Below are 21348 nucleotides of genomic sequence, written 5' to 3' on the forward strand. Positions count from 1 at the left end.
AGGTTATAGAGAATAATGTCATGTAAATAACTCATACACACACACACACAATAAAGAAAAAACGAGTTGTCAGTTCATTGTTTTTGGAGACTTGCCCGGGGCAGTTTTTGAAGGCTTGTGCCGAACAGAAGAGTCATGGCTCATGCGTTGAACTGAATGAGATTTCCAGGCTAGTTCCGTAAAGCCTGTTTATAAATGTCTTTGTCATATTCTCTTTACGAAAGCTCTGTTTGCACTGGTTGTAAATCATGCATTGTCTCAATAAAATGAAGTTTGAGTAGAAAAGTATAACTTTTATTACAATCTCCGTTAAATGTGTCAAAAAACAACAACATGATGAATAAATAAGGCAAGGGGGGGGAAGAACTGTTGGATGTACTTAAAGTGCACAGCCTCTAGGGGGCAGCAGTTTGCACTCACGGGGAGCTGCACAGAGGTTCAGGTAATAACATAAGTGGAAGGTATGTGTAAAAACATTGTATAAACATTAACACTTCACTTTTAGACACAATAACAATACTAAACATAGACATAGGCTTTCAGTCTTCTCCTATTGAGCCATGGGATCTGGCAACCCCAAGCCTCTGGGAGTGGCAGGTGACTTTTCCAGTGCATTAGCGACATAAATATGAGGAACAAATGTATTGCAAGTTTTTTTTTTCCATTTAGTGTTTTCAGATAGAAATAGGCTTTTCAGGCCTCCTCCAGCGGGGCAGTGTTGTAACAGCCCGGGGGCACCGTTCTCAGGATGTCCTCAATGTTCTGGATGTCCCTCAGGATGGTGGACACGTCCTGGTCCAGTCTCCTCAGGTAGTGTCTGTGCGCCTTCTCCGTCTCCTGCAGCTGCTCCAGCCGGGGCCTCAGGCTGAGGTAGACATTCTTCTGAGCGGCCTCCAGGGAGTCCTCAAGCTCCTTCAGCCGGGAAGTGTCCACGGGCTCCGAGCCATCTGAGCAAAGACACCAGGGTTCATGTCGAGTGTATCATCTCATAACCTACTATGACTAAACACTATTTCCTTTAAGTAAATATAAGTTAAACCACAATAAACAGAAAATAAAGGTCACTTTTATCAGTACAGGCACCTTTACAGCAACACACGGACGACTGGGCTCCTGAACATAGGCAAGCTCTTATGTTTGTTTGTTACCGTACTGACTGCCAAATGACTCTTCCTGGATAGAAAGATCTGCCTTTTTTTTTTGCCATTATTTTTTTTGAGGCATTATCAGGGTCTCACACACATGTTCTCCAACGTTGCACCACTGCATCAAAGAAAATTCCTCACTTGTGAAACATTGCACTGACAATCAGTCAGTGAAACGTATTATCATTCTGAAATGAATACACTTTTAAACATAACGTGGCAGACAGCGAGTTACTGATGGACAGTCACTGGATGACGTGTGAAAAGATTACGTTAGATGTGATTTCTAAAGGGCCTATCTCACCAGAGCGAGGTGCGGTGCCACGTCACGATTGATTGCGCCCATCCCTGGAGGCGTTAGCTTCAAGACAAAAACCCAGACTAACAAACACAGTCGGTCCATCCAGGGCAGTGGTTACATCCTACGTAATGTTTTTTAACCTGCGAGTAACTGGCTGTCTGAGAAGATGAAGGGCAGTGTCCAGTCAGAAGTCACACAGTCGCATGTAGCCCATTGGACCAGGACCCTACAGGACATGAAGCGCACTTTCCACAATCACTTCAACACAAGCACATGTACTCACTGAGGCCGTTGATCATGTTGTTGACGTCCCGTAGCGTGTTCCTCACGGCGTCTCTGGTCTTCTGGGTGTTGTCCAGAGCAGCCTGTGCGTCCTTGGCCCCCTGTGACAGCCACGATCAGTTAGACCTTCCACTTTCTGTATGAGACATCCTTCTAAAGGACCTTCTAGACATGTTACCTGCGTGGCCTGTTGCTTCAGATCTTTGGCCTGGCCGAGCTCGCTGGTCACCTCTGCGGCCGTGGAGGAGGAGCCATCACGGAGCTTTTCAGCCTGGGAGCGGAGGAGGGTGGCCCGGTCCAGGAGTCCATCGGTGGGAGGGACAGTTCTCCATAAGCCCTAGACAACAGCCACACAGCTCTGATCACAACCAAGTGAAAGCCAAATAGAACCAGGGTTCATGCGTTCAGTTTGATGAAGCTTAGCTAAAAGGCAGAAGAATGGGTCCTTGGGCTTGAAAATATTCTATTGGTGCTAATTAAACGTACTGTAGATCCGCTAACCTAGCAGATCACTCCGCACTAGCCTAGCACTAGCCTAGCACCACTTAGGAGAAGACCCTTTTGACCCATTTCAGCCCTGACTGGATCTTGATCTCGGTTTGATGATTCTTGGAAGGTCAAATATTTTCCTGAAGGGCTTCATGGAAGGTCACATATTGGAAATAATAACAAATAATAATAATAAAAGTGGTGACTGGCAAATCACAATGGCTGCAGTAGTTTTGCATCGGGTGAATTGAATCTTGGAAAAAGAGTTTGACAGGCTATGTACACGTGTTTGCTAAAAACTGCTTTAAAGTATTTATCTTGCAGAATTTGGTGTTAGTTCTTTTTCATGTTGTTTTAAACTTTAAAACAATTATTTTCCATAAGGTGAGTAGGTGTTTTTCGGACTGATAATGCGCCACAACGCTCCAGACTTTAGGAATGTCTGAATAAGGCTGTCTGACAAAAGCGGGTTACTGAAACCAGAATCGGCCACTTAGATCTGTTGTGAGGTGGCCTCACCTGCAGGTCACCCACGGCGTCCTGGAGCTGGTCGCTCATGTCCTCTGCCTGACGCAGCTGCTCCGAGATGCCGCCCACCAGACCCCGGGCCGCCGCATTGTCTCCGTTCGCCGATCGGATGGTGGCGTTAATGGCAGGCAGTCGACGAATGGCGGCGTCCGACAGCGCCTTGGCCCGGTCCATCTGCTCATCGAACCCTGTGGAAAGGGAGACAAACATCAATGTGGGAGAGAAATCTCCAAACAGACCAATCTAGAGAGCGTGTGTGCCCAGTGCCCCGATAGAAGACAACATATGTGAAGTCTTATTATTTATACACATTTAATACTGTGTTACTAATGACAAAGGTGCTGCAGTTACACAATCTCACCACTAATGCTATCTGGTGCTGTTTATACCCCTCCTATTCATGCCTTTCAGTCATGTGACCTTTGTTGTTAAGGCGGCCATTTTGAATACCGAAGTAGCATTATCTAGTACTACCACATGTAACAATATCTCTACTCTACTATGAAAATGAAAGACAGTGACATTTTAATGAACTCGTAATCATTGCTCAAGAAGATAACAGTAAAAACATTTTCATGTGATGAAACCAGTGAGTCAGTATTTAAGATGCTAGCATTCTACCGGTTAGCATTTAGCTTCAACAGCTCAGCTCCGACCTCTCCAAGAGAAAACCCTGAACACACTCTAAACCTTGCTACAGCTTGTGCCAGGGCTCAGAGCTGAGCTGTTCTCCAGATGTGAGCCACACATGTGTTCATCATGTTGAAGCCATTTGCAGTTGATTGAATCAATGGTTAACAGTTGCTAACCGGTAGCATGCTAACGTCTTGAGCAGCTTAAACACTGACTCAGACTGAGACTCTGTTGACATGACAAACTGTAAAAATCACAGAGAAAGGTTTTCTGTTTCCTCTTCGATGAGTTAGTTTAGCCTGCATAATGCTACTTCAAAATGGCCTCCGGAACTATGCGTGATGTCATTGGAAACGCATGTATATTAATATAATATTAACATATGAGCAGTGTACATACAGTACTTTGCATGACTCCTTTGTCCCTTTTTTGTTTCTTGTAGCGTCTCTTGTGACTCCACTGCTCTCTTCAGTGTTTTAGAAGAAGACTTTGTAGGTCTCAAATGTCTTTAGCTCATAAGATATTTACTTTTAAATAACTTGGCCCTTGATGACTCATTGCAGTAAAAAAAATCCACTGAACCTCAACAAAAACACAGCAAAGATATAAAAGTATCTAGCATAAGAATGTGGAACACAGAAACTACAAAAAACACAAAAAAAGGCTGCTGTACCAAGAGAGAGGGAGGTTGCTGCTTGTTTACAAAGCACTGATTTATGAAAGAATTGATTAGTCTATTATGCAGGCCTACTGTATCAGCAGCCATATAGTGCAAGGGGATTTCTCCGCTGAGACATTAAAAAAAGTCTTTTGTTATGTGCGAGCCTCGAATTTTAGTCTACAACATGCTAACAAATCGATGGCGCTGTAATGGAATTGGAGCGCGGAACTGCTCAGTACGTGTCCAGTGGTTTAGGGTGTTTAAAAGTGGCTCGGGACACCTCCAGACTCAGGAGTAGAAGAAGGTACACTACTGTTCCAAAGTTTGGGGTCACCCAGGCCAGTTCTATAGCTTCTCTAATCAGGCATTCACAACATTAACCATGTCTAGACTTTATTTCTGATTCATTTAATGCTATCTTTGTTGAAAAAAACTGTGCTTTTCTTTTTTTTTTTTAAAGTACATTTTAACATCTTGCCACCTGCCTTAACCAAGGACATTTTTTCTAGTTCGGCTTTACCCAAATCTAGTAAAAAAAAAGTGATCCTAAACTTTTGAATGATAATGTTTACGTGAGCGAGAAAGATTCTACTCCAGGCAGCTCAAAGAGTTGCTTTAGCAGGCTGTGTCAAGTGAAGATTGTGAAAGGTCTTGCGTACCTTTCAGTGTACTGAGGGCATCTTCTAAGTCATCCGTGTTGCTCCCGATCCTCCTCAGAGCGTCTTCAGTGTCGGACTTGGCCTGGTCCACTCTGCCCACCAGCTTGTCAAAAGCCTGTAATCACGCAGCGGTCAGTATGAGTGCACACGGCGGACGGATCCGCGGTTTGAGGAGTCCTCTTACCCCCTGCGCTGTCTTCCCTTTGGCCAGCAAACCCATCGCGCTGGTCTGCTCCGGTTCTACCGCGGCTTTAAGATCATCCAGCTCCTTGAGGTTTCCATCGGCTGCTGCTTTCAGACCGTTTAACCTGGACAACATTCCTTCAGCCTCGGCCTAGAGACGACACAGAGAAATGGTCAGGACATGGTCAGGACCAGGGCGGCGTACCAGTACTTGAACGATACTTGGTTTTCAATGCTGATACCCGAATAATACCTTTTCGCTCATTTTTTTTCGATACCCTGCTGGTTTCGTTTAACGGTACTCAGCCCTAGTCAGGGCGACGAATTCAGAATGACTATTCTGCCTACCTTCAGAGGCGCGGGCAGGCCATTCTCTGCCGTCAGTATGTCCTGCAGCAGGCGGGCGGCCATCTTGCTCTGGTCTTTGGCGGTGGAGGTGACCTGAGGCGCCTGTGCCTCCATGTCCTTCACTTCGGTAGATATCCGCTTCAGCCTGGCACAATGGGAACGTTTATTTGTAGAGCACAATTACTATGCAAAACAAAAGAAAGGTGAATGGTCTCGATTTATGCTCAAGGCGCTTTACATCAAGGACCCACTCACTCATTCACACTCTCGTTCACACACCAATGTACGCAGACACAGATGCTGGGCCTCTCAGTTATAGGACGACTCGCTCTACCAGCTGTGGCCCCAGAAGGATGTGTTACAGCGGTGGGAACCAAAAGTGTGTCACAGAACTGTACAAGTTCAGAACCACCAAGTTTATTTTAGGAGGGAAATAAATCAATGAATGTGAATTACACTGGAAAACAACACATTTGGTGTGAGCTGATTTTTACCCATTGAAGGGTATTGTCTTCATAATGTCTTGGTCCTGCAGCCTGTCTGTCCTCTATTAGGGGCAGATTGGGACTGGTTGGAACATCAGCTGCATTTGTGCAGATATTTTGGTTCACAAAAGCTACTAAAAATGAAGCAACCCCAATATAAAAATGCATCTGATTTAGTGGAAAATTGACAAAAGAAAAATGGGATGTCACTTTCAGATTCTGTATTGCAAAAATGTTCTAAAACAGTTGAAAACATGTAAAATGAGAAGTAACAAAAGGGGCAGATATTAAGATGTTCTCCTCTGCTCCGTTTCATTCATACTGTAATTGGCTTGTTTTGGATGTCACTTTTGAATGAAAAAAAATGTATACAAATTATACATCAAAATTCATTTTTTGCATTCTATAATTGGAAGTTGGACTGAACTCTACTCTTTTAGGCATCTCATGTAGTTTGGAGCGCTCCCTGTTGGCAGAAAAGGAAATTACCAATGACAATGACAAGGCATAGCCACTATTGTCATGTAGTGATAGGTGACAGTGTGCTCTGGAAATGCAGAGGACACTCTGTTTGCAGCAGTAAAATCCAGGAAACTGATCGGAGCACTTCAGCTGCACAAGAAAAAATGACCAAAGTGAGCAGTATGACTCAAAACCTGCATGAATAAAGTGAAACAGCCTACATTTCTCCCTTCAAGTCTATTCTCCGAGCAGCAGGAAGCTTGGTTGTACCTTCTGGTTCTTGGAAGGACTCGATGGCGTTTTATGACATTGTTATGGCTATTACAAAAGGCCTGATTAAACCCTAACCGACAGCGGTCAGCAGTGCTCTCTCGTCTTGCAGCAGGACAGTCCGAGGCTTCTGTGTGAAGTCTGCTCTGCATGGCTGATTCTCAGTGGGACTTTACTGGCTACATAAACCAAGGTCAATCACTCAGTCACACTCTGCACTCTAGGAATTGGGTCTTAACTGCCGACCCTCAGGCCCGTGTCTTAGTCCCCACACTATCTGTGTACTCACATGTCCCCGAGGTCATCCGTGATCTTGTGGACCTGTTTTTCTCGCTCCACCATGGGCTGGGCCAGGGTTGCGCTAAGCTCCGAGTCCCTCAGAGCCTCACCTGCCTGGGCGTCTACGGAGGCCGCGTCCGACTGGTGCCTGGAGAGGGAATGAGGACTTTTCAACTGGCCGTTCGTAAAAGCTTTCATCACAACTCGGACTAAACCAGACAAAGATGTTACTTCTGACTAAAGAGAACGAAAGTGGAAGAAGAACAAAACGACGAGGCACTCACTTCTGGAGCAGGTCCAAGGCCTTCTGAAGCAGCGGGGAGAAGGGGCTGGTGTCTGTGGGTGCGTCTGCGGGAGAGTCAGCCTGGGGCAGCTCCTGGAGGTCAGAACAAGATAGTTACAATTCATTCATACGCCCAAGTATGTGGGTCATGGGTTATTTTTCAAAATACTGTGGAGGAAAACAAGCACTTTAACTGCCTCACAGTTTCAAGAAGAAGTAGGCCACAATAAGTCTATGGGTATAATATGTGTATGCAAAATATGAGTAGGTTTGATGACATGGTAGGTGATCAGGAACTGACAAAAGAAAGTGGGGCGAAGATGCCAGAACTTTAAAAACTTAACAACACAACCAATATTTTTCGTGGTCCAGATGACGCATGTGTATGTGGTGTCTCCTCACCGCCGACTGGAGGCTGCGCTGGGCCTGCTTCAGGAGCCTCCTCATGTCCTGGATCAGGTCGTCTGTGGCGTCCACCTTCTCTGTGTACTTGTCCTTGGAGCTGTGGACCTTGCTACAGGCCTGGGCCGTGTCGTCCACCTCCTGACCCAGAATCAGCTGCTCGGAGCCCAGAGGGGACAGTCGCTTCTGCAGACGCCTCTCCGCATCTACGGGAAAGGCATTTCGGTCGAGGCTGTCAGGCTTATCATGTGAACGGCTATTTAAGTGTCAAACATTGTACTGTAACGCTTTGTAAACTCATTTAGGACCCCATAGATGTACATTTATGTAGTAGCAGAAGTTGAAACGATGTATGTTTAAGTGTACACTGCGTTCCAAATTATTATGCAAATGACATTTTTCTAAGATTTTCTAAATTGTCAACTCAAATGAGAGTCAGCATAATTTTTAAGTCTTTAACTGGTAGAGGATCATTTAAATGTGGTGGAAAAAATGTCCTAGTGATAACAGTATTTTTTTCAAAAATAAATATAGTAAAAACCTCAAAATCCACTGTTCCAAGTTATTATGCAACTCATCGTTTCAATACATTTTAAAGCTTGTAATTAACTGAAAATTGTCATTTGTTGTATTTGTAGCATTAGGAGGTCATATTTACTGAAATCAAAAGCTATTTCAATCAAAAAAATATTAACAGGTCAAGTTATATTTTACCAAAGGAGCCCTTGTGTGAGAGCAGCTTCAAAATTCTTAAATCCATTAAAATTGTAAGTTTTTGGACAGTTTCTGCTTGGATTTCTTTGCAGGATGTTAGAATAGCCTCCCAGAGCTGCCGTTTGGAGGAAAACTGCCTCCCACCCTCATAGAAGTTTTTTTTTGTTGAGGCTCCAAATGTTCTCAACAGGGTTGAGGTCAGGGGAGGAGGGGGTCCACATCATGAGTTTCTCTCCTTTTATGCCCATAGCAGCCAGTGATGCAGAGGTATTCTTTGCAGTATGACATGGTGCGTTGTCATGCATGAAGAGGATTTTGTTCGGGAAAACACGGCTCTTCTTTTTGTAGCATAGAAGACAGTGGTCAGTCAGAAACTCCACATATTTTTCAAAGGTCATTTTCACACCTTCAGGGAGCCTAAAAGGGCCTAATGGGGCCGACCAGCTCTCTCACCATGATTCTGGCCCAAAACATGACTCCGCCACCTCCTTACTGACGTCACAGCCTTGTTGGGACATTGTGGTCATTCACCAACCATTCACTACTCCATCCATCTGACCATCCAGGGCTACACGGCGCTCATCAGTGAACAAGACTGTTTGAAAATGAGTCCTCATGTATTTCTGAGCCACTGCAGCCGTTTCTGTTCATCAGCTTCAATTAACAGTTTAGGGGAGGCCCGGATAGAAGGATTATGCACAACTGCAGCCTCTGGAGGGTCCGACACCTTGATGTTTGGGGGACTCCAGAGGCACCAGCAGCTTCAAATACCTATATGCTGCTTTGTAGCATCTGTTCTCCTAATCTGATGTGTTTGTCTGGCAGAAACCGTCCATATTGTGCCTTTATCGGCACAAAACGGAGTGTGCTCTGAATCATCCACAAATCTCTTATCAGTACGATGATTACACTTAACCTTTCATGAAATATCGAAGGTTTTCATACCTAGACCAAGGCATTCAACTATTTCATGCTTTTCATCAGCAGAAAGTCCCTTTTTCTTTACCATATTGCTTGAAAATGATGATCTGCATAATAAAGTGGAACACCCTTTTTCAGTAGTTTTTCCTTAACTGGGCTTAACCCGAAAACTAATCATCCCAGGTCTCTGAGATTTATGTCAGTGATTCATAGAGCCCCAAGACACGATACCATCCATGAGTTTCATTATTATTGCTTTTTTTTTTACCTTTTTGACACAAAAATCCAATTTGCATAATAATTTGGAACGCAGTGTAATGTTTGTGTCTGGAAAATTAGCCAAAAACTTCTGATAGTTCTAGAGCAAATACGTAGATAGAAGATAGAAGTTTGTGTAGAACTCAAAGGGGATATACTTTGAGTGACAAGTTTAAGTTTGGATAATTGCAAAGGCTAGGTGAGACATATGGCTTAAAGTGAGCATATGCCATTTTAAATCAAACACTACACATGTGCACACGCTTGTTAAATCAGGCCCATAATGAATAATTCAGCCCCTGACCCCCTCTCTCCTCACAATCACTCCTCTCCCTGCCCTCTTCTTCCTTCGCCTCCCTTACGCCCTCTCTGATTTGAATGTTACCTGTGGCGTCCTGGTGTTGCTCCTGCAGGTTGTCCAGCTCCCTCTGCGCGGCCTTCAGAGCGGCCTCCATGTCCCCGGTGTCGACCGGACGCAAGAGGAGCTGCTCCAGCTCCAAGAGTCTCACTGAGAACAGGCCCAACTGGGAGGCAGACACAGACACATCTGTTACCATCTACAGTTCTCCGAGGTTCACTCACTCACTGTGCTGCACGTACCTGAGCTGTGACCGGGCTGAAGCAGGACGGGCACGTGCCCCGGTCACACTTTTGTCCCTCGAAGCCCGTTTTACAGCGACACGTTCCAGAGGCATCGCACTGGGCGGAGACGGAGCCGTGTTTGTCACAGGCACACGCTGAGGAGACACCGACATCAGGCTGTTAACAAGCGCTCTCCTGTGAGGGCCGTTTTAGTTTCCTTTAAAATTGCTAAAATGGCTATTCCTAAGTTATTTTGTTTTGTAGGCAACAGCTATATTTATGTTTTGTGTGTTTGGGTGGGGCCAGGTAGCCTTGCAGTTCTTTAAATGGACAGGTGGGGGAACCCTTGTGGTGTGGAAGCCGGCCTGGGTTTTAGGCCCAACAGTTTTTTGACTGCTGTGAAAACTGTGGAACTGTGGACCTCTGTCTATATGTGAACTTGTGGAACTTGGACCAGATTAAACCAAAACTTCTCCGTTATCCTGTAAGTCTGGACATTCCATTTGTTTTTACTACAAAGCACATGCCAAGCTAAGGCTACAGCCCAGGCTGCTTACTATGGCAAATGACCCTCAAAGATTGCCATAACACTCACGTTCACATGGAGCGAGGAAGCCGTCTCCTCGAACCGTCTCACGATAGAATCCTTCAGAACAGTCTGCGCAGTTAGGACCTGGAGAAACATCAGCGCCATAAGAGACACGAGAGCGGCCAACAATAGAGCCATTACAGGGCTGGACCAGGACTAAAGCGGGTCAGCGGGAGTTCAAGGTCAGCCCAGTACCTGAGTATCCGTGTTGGCAGCCCTGGCTGTCGTCATCAGAGGACAGGCACTCTCCGGTGAGGGCGTCGCAGCTGCCCTTTGGACACTGGCACGGCTCACACTGGCTGAAGGCCCCGCGGCCGGGCTCAGAGCGCCTGTATCCATGGACACAGCGCTCACACTGGGGCCCCTCCAGACCGGCGGGGCACCGGCAGCTCCTGACCCACCCGGCCGGGACTGTGCCCACATCAGGGCGAGCGGACACCAGGGAGACGTTATCCAGGTACCCACGACCTGAGGGGCGAGATACGGTCAGATCAGACTTCATACAACAGAAACAGTACTCAGGGCGGGTTCAGCTGAGGTGCAACTTCCTCTCAACATTGTAATGAAGTATCTTTACTCTTACTTCAGTAAAAAGAATGTGCCGCTGTGAGTAAATTTAAAACTTAATTTCGACCTAAAATATCTTTTTGTGTCTCGTGGAGGGAAATATTGGATTTTCATATCATTACATGTTTTGTTTCTTATGATTCATGTCACAACTGAAACATAAATCAGACTGGACAAGACTCAAACAAGTTAATCAGTACTCACGGTACTCAAGTAGCATTTTCTCCAAGTACTTTTTTGTATTTAGTTACGTCTCTATTTTTAACTTGTGCATGAGTACAATTATTTCACTTGAGAGAGATATTTTGCTCTACCCACCTCTGGCTGTAAGGCCTTATGGCCAGCAGATGGTGCTGTCCTATCATTTTTAAAGGGCTTTTATCCATGTTGTTATGCTATTTCCTTATTAAAAACACCCCCAGAGTGGTTTGTGGCTTCATTCACACAGTTCTCAGCAATCCTCCTGAATCCTGCTCTGAGCAGCTGCTCCGCCCTCTGCTGGAAAACCACTGAGTTGTGACACTCTGACGTTTTTTACGTCATAGTTTCAAACAGGAAGAGCAGTGAAGAAGGAGCTCGTCCTAAACTATTCTGGACACGCCTGTTCTTTTTTCTTACCTAGCGATAATGTCATGGAGAAAAACGCGTCCAGGATTCAGCGACTTTCACCAAAATATTGTTTTTCTGTGACTGTCTCTGGTGGATGTTTGTGAATCTTCTCAAAGTGGATTAACTTTTATAACCAACGCGAGTCCCCAATGTGATGGAGAGGCCGGGACAGAGCAGTGGTGAGTCAAAACGCGTGTTTGCTTGTGTGTTAGCGTGTGTGTTAGCGTGTGTGTTAGCGTGTGTGTTAGCGTGTGTGTTAGCGTGTGTGTTAGCGTGTGTGTTAGCGTGTGTGTTAGCGTGTGTGTTAGCGTGTGTTAGCGTGTGTGTTAGCGTGTGTGTTAGCGTGTGTGTTAGCGTGTGTGTTAGCGTGTGTGCTAGCGTGTGTGTTAGCGTGTGTGTTAGCGTGTGTGTTAGCGTGTGTGTTAGCGTGTGTGTTAGCCATTTCTGAAGCTGTGTCAACTCCTTATAACTGCATCGTGAAGTAACTTCACTTATTGCTGTGATATTTATATTTATTTTACTGCTAATAATACATGGGCAGATCCGCTCAGAGTGAGGGGGCGGAGTTAACTGAATCTGAGTCTTGTCTTCCGGGTTTGCAAAATACCCCCAGAAAATACTTTTATTTCTCACCAAAAAATGTGCTCCATAGTGGTAGAGGTACAATATAAATGCCTATACTTTACTTTGGTATGGCTAAAATTGCAGGATACAGATACTTAATAATAAAACCTATTCAGCGCTGTAAACTCAGCACAGCGATTATCACACGGAATTCTATATCATTCACTGTCACATTTCAAAATTATATTATCGCTTCCATGATCAATCTATTCACACAAAGGCATTTTTCATATGATTCACAAGAAGAAATTTGTTGAATTGATTAAAAAAAATATATATAGCAGATGACTTTGAAGTGAAGGCACTTTGAGGTCTGAAATGACCGGGATGAGTGTGGTTCACGATTAAGGACTTAAGAAATGCACAGCTGCACTTTGTGTGTACAAAGTGTTTGTAAAAAAAAGTGCAGCTTAATGTCACTAAAACGCTTTGGTAAGTGTTACTCCATAATCCACGCATTCTGTGATGCTTTAAAGTGGAACATGGAACCTTTAATACATTGTTGACCTTTTAGTGACCCAGTGGCTGTAAACATGGTTACCACGGTGTCTTTACTTTCCATCACAGTGGCCTCTATGATGCTCTATTTGTTTTAGAGTTTCTGGTAGGTTTTCACTGCTGACAGAGCCTCTCACCAGAAAACCAACAAAACAATTGGTCCTGGAGCGTCATAGAGGCCTCTGTGATGGAAATAAAAAGCACTATGCTAACCAAACATACATGCAATTGGGTCACAAAAAGGTCAATTATGTACAAATATCTTTTTTCCCCTCATAAATAGTTCCATAATACACCATATCAACTAATATATTATTAAACTCTCAAATCAGCAGCAATAAATGTGTAAAAGAGTGAGACAGTCGATTTTTGTTTGCTTGTTTGAGGAGTAAAAGCATATGCTGTACCGCTGTGTCCGAAGGTGGCTCTGATCTTGATGGCCGTCAGGTTCTGCAGTAGTTTCTGGAAGGTGAAGGAGCTGAGCTGAGGACTCCACTGGCTCTCGTCCAGTCTGCAAACACACCACAGTCAGTCAGAGCTTTAGACTTTAGACCGAGCTTCAGCGCTGTCCCTACTGTATTACTCCAGGAAGCATTGGCCAGTCAGGAGGCTCTCCCCATTAACTTAGCATGTTCAAAAATAGAAAATGGATTTTGTTGATAGCAAGTAACATTGATTCATTCACAAATTTACACATTTAACACGACCTATGCTGCATTTACGTTTTCTCATTCAGAAGGAAAAATGAGCCCCACAGATCCCACGGTTAAAACCAGAGAGTAAAAGGGATTGATAACAGAACTGTGAGGTGTTAGTCCAGATGACTCTTACCTGAAGGTGTAGGACCGCTTCTGTCCACAGGGGACGCTGTGTCTCAGGTCTCCTAAGGAAGTGGACACCCTATGGCCCGCCCCCTCCAGGATGATGTCTGTGATTGACGGTTGTCTCACGCCTCGGTCCAAACGCAGAGAGAAGGTCAAGTTCTGCCCATAACTGTGCAGCTGGTCGCCAAGGAAACGGGCTGCGGCAAAAGACAGGTGACTTTAGCCCACATTGGGAATTACGCCCAGGTCGTACGTTGGTATAATTGGTGTAATACTTCAGAAAAGGCAACAAAGCCGAAACTGAGATTTGGAATGTGTGAGATGCTGCCCAAACCCGAGTCTGCGTGGTTTCCTGTGTTCTCACCTGGGGCGTACATATAGACTGGGAGGCTGTTGGAGGAGATGACTTCTATGTCCTTGTACGTGGGTGACCAGCGAAAGTGGACGTTCCGGGGTGTTTCTCCATCCAGAGTGGCGGCTCTCCACCCATCCGGACCTGCAGCGGCAGAGTCAGCTGTGAACCGGGCTGAAGCAGGACAAACTACATCTGAAGTGTGGAGTGAGTACCGTTAGAGAAGGTGGAGGTGATGTTGTGGACGTAGTAGTTAGACTGTGCGGAACATTCAGAGCTGTGGCCGAAGCAGAAGCAAGGCGTACTCCAACTCCCAGAATCCTGTCTGAGCTGGCGACTGCAAAGAAAAAACACACAAAAGATGTGTACGGCTCTTAAATGAATAGATACATTTTACACAGGAACTACCAAAGAACCCCAACTAAAACCAGTACAGGAACTACCATAGAAGGGGTTCTTTGATAGTTCTTGCACTGGTTTCAGCTGGGGTTCTCTGGTTTAGTTGGGGTTCTACAACCTGTACACGAACTACCAAAGAACCCCAACTAAAACCAGTACAGGAACTACCATAGAAGATGTTCTTTGATAGTTCCTGTACTGGTTTCAGTTGGGGTTCTTTGGGTTCTAGAATCTGTACACAAACTGCTAAAGAACCCCTACTAAAACCTGTATAGGAACTACCAAGGAACCCCTACTAAAGTTTTTTTAAATTCTTTATGTTGATGTTCATTTGTCCACTCACCTGCGAGTACATCCCTCCGGTCCGATCTTCTGTCCATCTTCACAGAGGTCACACTTCGCTCCAGTGAAGCCCGCTTTACAGCTACAGCGCCCCCTGCTGTTACACTGGGCGCTCACGGCTCCTGTGGGAAATGGACGCATTACAAAAGGCTTCAGGACACGCATAGAGTCAAACAATATTATGATGACGAATGCTCAGACTCTTTACTGTAAATGTTTTACTCTGACCATAAGGTTCAAATGCTCAACTGAGTTGAATCCACAATAAAAAGTATTCAAGTATGATAAAAGTAATTCTGCAACAATAGTAGTTAAGCGCTCAAACAATTTCTGTAGTGAAGTAATTCTGGACAAAATATAATAGTCTGTTTTATATCCCGCTATGATTGACACACAAAAGTGCTTTACATTGCATGATTCACTCGCTACTATTGAATTAGCTGTCATGTGACTAGCTATTGCACTCGCTAATGTAAACAAATGTCAAACTCCAAAGGGAACCAGTACTTTCTCCCTCATATCTGTCAAACGGTGCAGCAGGGATCACTACTACCTCAGTGTGTACTTCCCAACAAATAACAACAACTTAAAACGTGGCAAAGTCGATATAATAAAGTGTTATACCAAAATGCTAGCAAGCTATTAGCCGCTGTGATTTGCATTGGCATCTTCAAACAAGAGAAAAACAGTGTAATTAGTAGTGTACATGCGGTAGTAATGCTGCATGAATGTTTAGCCATAACTTTTTTAACTTTTTGAGATTAATATTGAACTTTCTTATGAATCTGAATGAAGCCTTCTTCACTGTGGAGCTGTTCGGTGTTTAGCATGGCAGTTAGGTAGGCTGTTGTAAAAAAACAATTTCTTCAAAAAGTTGCTCTACTAATGCAACTGTAAAATGTGACAGCCATATTTAAACATGTCTTGTGGTCCTGGGGGGTATTTCTCTCACCTGTGGGGTGGCACAGACAGGGAGAACACGCCCTCTGGTTGTCCTGGAAGTAAAACCCTGCTCGACAGCGCTCACACTGGCGGCCCTCGGTATTGCCCTCACAGTCCACGCAGCGCAGACCCAAGGCGTCGTGCAGGCAGTAACGGGAACGGCCGTTACACTCACAGCGGAGAGCGGCTGGGGCGGAAACAGCATGGAGGTAGATTAGAAAGGCATTATATACATACATGTTACATACATATACATATTGGCTCATCACATTACATACACCACACAAAAGAACAAACACTTTTTTATGTGTTGGCTTTTCTTTCATTTCAAGACTATTTACATTGTAGATGAACACACATGTAAGTATGTTTTAAACAGAAGACATTTAAATAGATTCTTCAAAATCACCACCTTTTGCTCTTATGACTGCTTTGCGTATCTGTTCATAGTTTAATGCCTTCAATGAAAATCACACAATAGAAATAGGGTTGAAAAGTCGATACATAAAAAGTGTCTATAGTGATCTTGACAAAGTGTAGAAAGAGTTAGTTAGTAACCTAATCCTAGCGCCTGTCCCCAATCCAGTCCTAACAAGCGGCTAGCTAAAGGCTAGCATAGTATGATACTGCTACGACGTGCTACGGGTCTCTGTTAAGGGTATATATTAACACATTGAGTGCCAGACTGTTTTAGGGATTTAGCTGTAGAGTGCCAACAATCCAGACCATTTTTCATGATATTTGTAGCACCACAGCGTATTCTATGTTATAGCTATGGACACATGCTGTGGCTCGTTTGAAAGACGAGACTCTAACCCCTTTAGGTGAAAACAGTTTAAATCTACGTGCCTCAGATCCTGAGAAATCTAAGCTAAACAGAGGCTAAATTTTCTATCAAAATCACAGATTTTTTTTTTCTAGATTAGGAGATAACGGGGTGTTTAACTCTCTCCTTTCTGGTAACTCCTCTCCTCCTCTCTGGACTGACACTAACGTTATGTGAAGAGGAAAATGCCTAAATATATTTGTTTCAAGTAAATTTTCAACAACAACATTGTTGACAGTTTTATTGTCGATCTCCTTTTATGGCGTGTGCATTTAAACAGCCTGGTTCTCGGATTGAAGACTTTAACAGGATGTTTCTCAGCCGTCCTGGGACCGATTTTAACCATTTAAAAACTCAGAGAAATGTTAAAATCTCAAATGTTTCAATCTTTCCATGGAAAGCCACTCTGATTTGTCAAACGCGCTACAGAGAGCGGGAGAGAAGTGTCGGGTTACGAAAGAAACTAAATAATACATATGAAGTGTCCAGATGTGACTTTTCACAACTTTTTGATCGTCATTTATTTCACAAAAACAAGTCTTTTTTCCATATGATCGATCAGCGCTAACGTAGCAGCTCCGATGGGAGTCTTCTGTCTCACGGTAGCGCTGATAAAGCCACTAAAATGATCCTGTCAACAGCAGGAGTCCATGAGAAGTAGCAAACACAATGTTATTGTTGTGTTGTTGTGTTGTTGTTTTGCGTTGGGCGGCCTGGCAGTTAGTTTCCGGGGGAAGGAACAGCATGCACAGTTACTTTGTTCTAATCCAATGCTTTGCAGTTACATGCTGCTCCAATCCGGCCCAGGCAGGCCACAGATCAACTCAGGGGGAAAGTGGGATCACGCACACCCTTCAATCAAATTTCCCGAGTTTACATGAGTTTGGGAAATTCATTTTTCCTTTCATCGTGTAACCCACTGAGTGACTCGACTCTTTTTTTGTAGTTGTACTGCCTTTTCTAAATCCCTCCAAGCATCCTACAAGTGTGTGTTTGCTTGAGCCTGCAAATGTGCCACGTTATACTCTTTATTTGAATGTTCGATGTGGCCCAGTGAAATTTCAGTTTCGTTGCAAACCCTATACAAGCTTAATAAAGAAAGCATTTAAGATGGACAATGGTTATGTCATTCTCTCCCCTTGGCTCGTCCGTCTCTGTTCTGTTTGTGGTGGGAGTGGCAGGACATGCAGAGGCAGGCGGGGGCCGTGGTGTGGATGGCTGCAGGCTGGGTGGGGCTGTTTTGGGGTGGGGCCGGAGGAATGTGTTGCGGGCAAACACTTTGGTGATTATTATCAGGCAGACAGTTACTCAGAGACGGTGGCTCTGGCTCATGCTGCCTCCAGGGCACAGTATTCCAGTCATTGTCCTGCCTCTGCGTGAGGGGACAGGTTTGCTCAACACGCAGGTCAGAACACACGCCTTTCTCCTCCAAGTGCATCTCTGAACGGGGCGAGCGGGATGAGTTCAAGGCTCAAGGCTACTTCGATTTCAAAACAGTGGGAAAGCCGCTAATGGGACATGAGGGCAGTACCTTTCCAGAGCGTGAATCAAAGGCGAATCAAAGATTTTGACACCGTTATATGGAAATGTAAGCCATCAATCAAGGTTTCTCATCTTAAAAGGTTAAGGTTTTAAAAGTGAAAATTGACAAAAAGTGGCATGAAATTCCCCAATGGAACACAAGGGTTAATAGAGCAGGATAACAGACTTTGTCACTGTGATAAAAGATGGCATATTTTTAAAGGAACAGGCCACCGTTTTACATACTGTGATCTGTTCTTACCTGAGCTTAGACGAGTTGATACGTACCTGTCAGGTCTTTGTGCCCGTGGAAGAGCTTGGTCACTTCTTACTTCATCCCATTTGGAGCCATTGCAATATACTGGGAGAGGCCAAATGCGAACAACATCTTTGGTCGTTTTGCATGACTGAGGGCACCAAATGGGATGAAGTAACAAGCGACCAGGCTCTTCCACGGGCACAAAGACCAGACAGGTACGTATCAACTCGTCTAAACTCAGGTAAGAACATATCACAGTATGGAAGAACTGTGTGCCCTCAGTCACGCAAAAAGACCAAAGATGTTTTTTGCATTTGGCCTCTCCCAATGTATTCCTATAGCTCCAAACAGGGGTGAAGTTAGAAGCGGCCAAGCTCTTCCACAGGCACAAAGACCAGACAGGTACATATCAACTCGTCTAAGCTCAGGCAGGGGCGGACTGGGACTAAAAAACGGCCCTGGACTCGGACCAGCCCGGCCCAAGTTAGAGTACACACACGCGTCCACAAAGACATATTATGACATCAATTTATAATAGGCCTGATTTTTATTACGCAATTGCTGTGTCACCAATGAACAACAGAGCTGTTAAACAAATAGAATAGAGATTTTTTAATTTTTTTGCTGCTTCGCTGTGCAATTGCAAGGCCATGTAGCAGCACCCCCTCACAGGCTGATGGCCCTCCAGCCAGCAGCCCTTCTGTGCTCCTCCAGAATGGACCTATGGCCAGTCCGCCCCTGACCTCAGGTAAGAACATATCACAGTATGGAAAAACCGTGGCCTGTTCCTTTAAAGGAATAGGCCACCGTTTTTACATACTGAGATATGTTCTTACCTCACTTTAGACGTGTTAATATATCCCCGTCTGGTCTTTGTCCGTGCGCTCTGCCAGGCAAACGGAGCACATACGCAGCCTCTCCCACATGTCACATAGCTCCGAAAAAGCTCACGATAGAAGCTACCAAGCTCTTCCACGTGTTCCCTATTTAAATAAAGTTACGTGAAGTGTTTTCATGCGAAGTATATTTACACAGAAATGTAGCATGTCGATTTTATAAGCAGATAAAAAGGGGGACTATATTGTGAGGCGTATTGATACGAGGAGTAAAACGTCCGCGCAGTAACTCCTAAAGGTTATTGACGGAAGTGAGCGGGGAAGTCTTTAGGAGTTACTACGCGGACGCTGTGCTCCTCGTATCATTACGCCTCACAATATAGTCCCCCTTTTTATTTGCTTATAAAATCGACATGTTACATTTCTGTGTAAATATACTTGGCATGAAAACACTTCACGTAACTTTATTTAAATAGGGAACACGTGGAAGAGCTTGGTAGCTTCTATCGTGAGCTTTTTTGGAGCTATATAACATGTGGGAGAGGCTGCGTATGTGTGAGCGCACGGACAAAGACCAGACGGGGATATATTAACTCGACTAAAGTGAGGTAAGAACATATCTTAGTATGTAAAAACGGTGGCCTATTCCTTTAAGCGCACACGCTCTATAAACATTTGTAAATTAATACTCAAACCATGACCTATTAGACAACAAGCCAAACCATTTCCCTGACTCTTATCATTCCCCACTACTGCGGCAACACGTACAGTCTTATAAATGTTTAACAAATTAGAAGGAACGTTTGGTAAATGGTTTATAAATGATGAATGAACTGGCTTCACAATCACCACATTCTACTGAGCACAACAGATGGCAAAACAAAAATGAATACAATCGATTAGACAGGCCTTCCAGTTTCATTTAACACGCAAAAAATCTCCCAATGTCTCGTCCAAAGCTCCAAAAAGCTGGTGCTGTTACTGCAAAAACAGCAGCATCTCCATGGAAAGTGAAGAGTGTGGTCTGAGTGAAAGGCGGTGAAATGAAAGTACTCACATTTATAGTAGGTGGCCTGTACGCTGCAGACCAGGGCCAGCACTGCGGCGAGCGAGGCTAAACACACTCTCATGGTTCAGGTGAAGATCAGGTCAAGTCTCCGGGACAGAGATCCAAAATGAGCCTCCTCTGGGATATCGCTGTCTTTAAGAGCGGCTCCGCTCCCCGAGGCGAGTCCTGACAGGAGCCAGTGTTTGTGCGGCTGCAGAGTGAGTCACACCTCGCACAGTTAACCCTTACCCTCAGAAAAGTCATAAACACAGTCCCTATCAAAAAATCACATTTCGCTTTGTTGGATCTTAGCAAGGTTCAAAGTAGAGCTTCAATATGCAACAAGAAGAAATGGGAGTGAGACAAAAACAATTCAACGGATGCAGCTGATCCAACGTTTAAGACCACATGCCTTTAACCTCTAATCTAAAAACGTCCTCAACGAAAAGGAATAAGTGACAAAGAAGCAACAAAAGATTGACAAAAAAAGCCCGAAAATGCCATTGAAAAAGGATCAGTTTTGTAGGTCTCAGCTTTCCAATGAGGCGTTGCTGTTGCTCTCCAGTCAAGAAGCTTTTAGGTTTGGGTAAAAAATTCCATCAGTTTAGAGGTTAAAAGGTCAGAAACGTGGCTTCAGTGTCATTTCCTGTCATTTCACGTCCTGATGATGTCATGATTTTGTGTTTTTAAATTGTTCTGTCTTTCAGTGCAGCACTCTGGTCTTCCAAGTGTCATAAAAAAATACATTTCGGAGTGATTTGATTGATTCATTTCTGCCACAATACCACGCATACTTTAAAGGTGCATTATGTAGCTTTTCATCCAGAAAGAAAGTTTATATTTGTGCGTATTTGACCTCTCTGTGACCCAGCGGCTGCATGAGTGGTCAGCATGGCGCCTTTACTTTCCATCACAGTGGTCTCTAGGACACTCCGGGATCAGCTGTTTGGGAGGTTTTCTCTGCTGACGAAGCCTCTCACCAGAAAACCTCTTTTCTGAACAAAACAGATGTGAATGCACATAATATTGGGAATGTTGTTTGAAATGAGGAAACGTTATACCTAGACTTCCCTTTAAGGTACACCCCTTAATCATAGACCAGTTCTGGACCTTTTTGTCCCCTTGAGTCATTCATTTATACTCCTTATATAACACTAGAACTCCCAAAGCTGTTCTCAATCTTTGATGTGTAATTACTACATATATATGTGTGTCCACAGATCATAC

General features: G+C 44.4%; 1 protein-coding gene across 1 annotated transcript; it reads right to left on the bottom strand.

Moving 5' to 3' along the window:
* Positions 1-498: 498 nt before the first annotated feature.
* On the bottom strand, positions 499-20260 carry lamc2 (laminin, gamma 2). The gene is made up of 21 exons (XM_079569271.1): positions 20131-20260; positions 15642-15818; positions 14691-14811; positions 14164-14285; positions 13961-14092; positions 13604-13793; positions 13180-13283; positions 10670-10942; positions 10481-10558; positions 9904-10040; positions 9689-9827; positions 7411-7616; positions 7010-7101; positions 6736-6873; positions 5230-5374; positions 4883-5032; positions 4699-4813; positions 2737-2933; positions 1907-2065; positions 1730-1829; positions 499-947 (listed from the first exon to the last, which is right to left on the bottom strand). The coding sequence occupies exons 1-21, from the start codon at positions 20201-20203 to the stop codon at positions 694-696; spliced, it is 3102 nt and encodes a 1033-aa protein (XP_079425397.1). The 5' UTR covers positions 20204-20260; the 3' UTR covers positions 499-693.
* Between the last annotated feature and the right edge of the window lie 1088 nt (positions 20261-21348).

Source organism: Gobius niger (genome assembly GCF_951799975.1).
Source record: "Gobius niger genome assembly, chromosome: 13".
In the NCBI taxonomy this organism is placed as follows: Eukaryota; Metazoa; Chordata; class Actinopteri; order Gobiiformes; family Gobiidae; genus Gobius; species Gobius niger.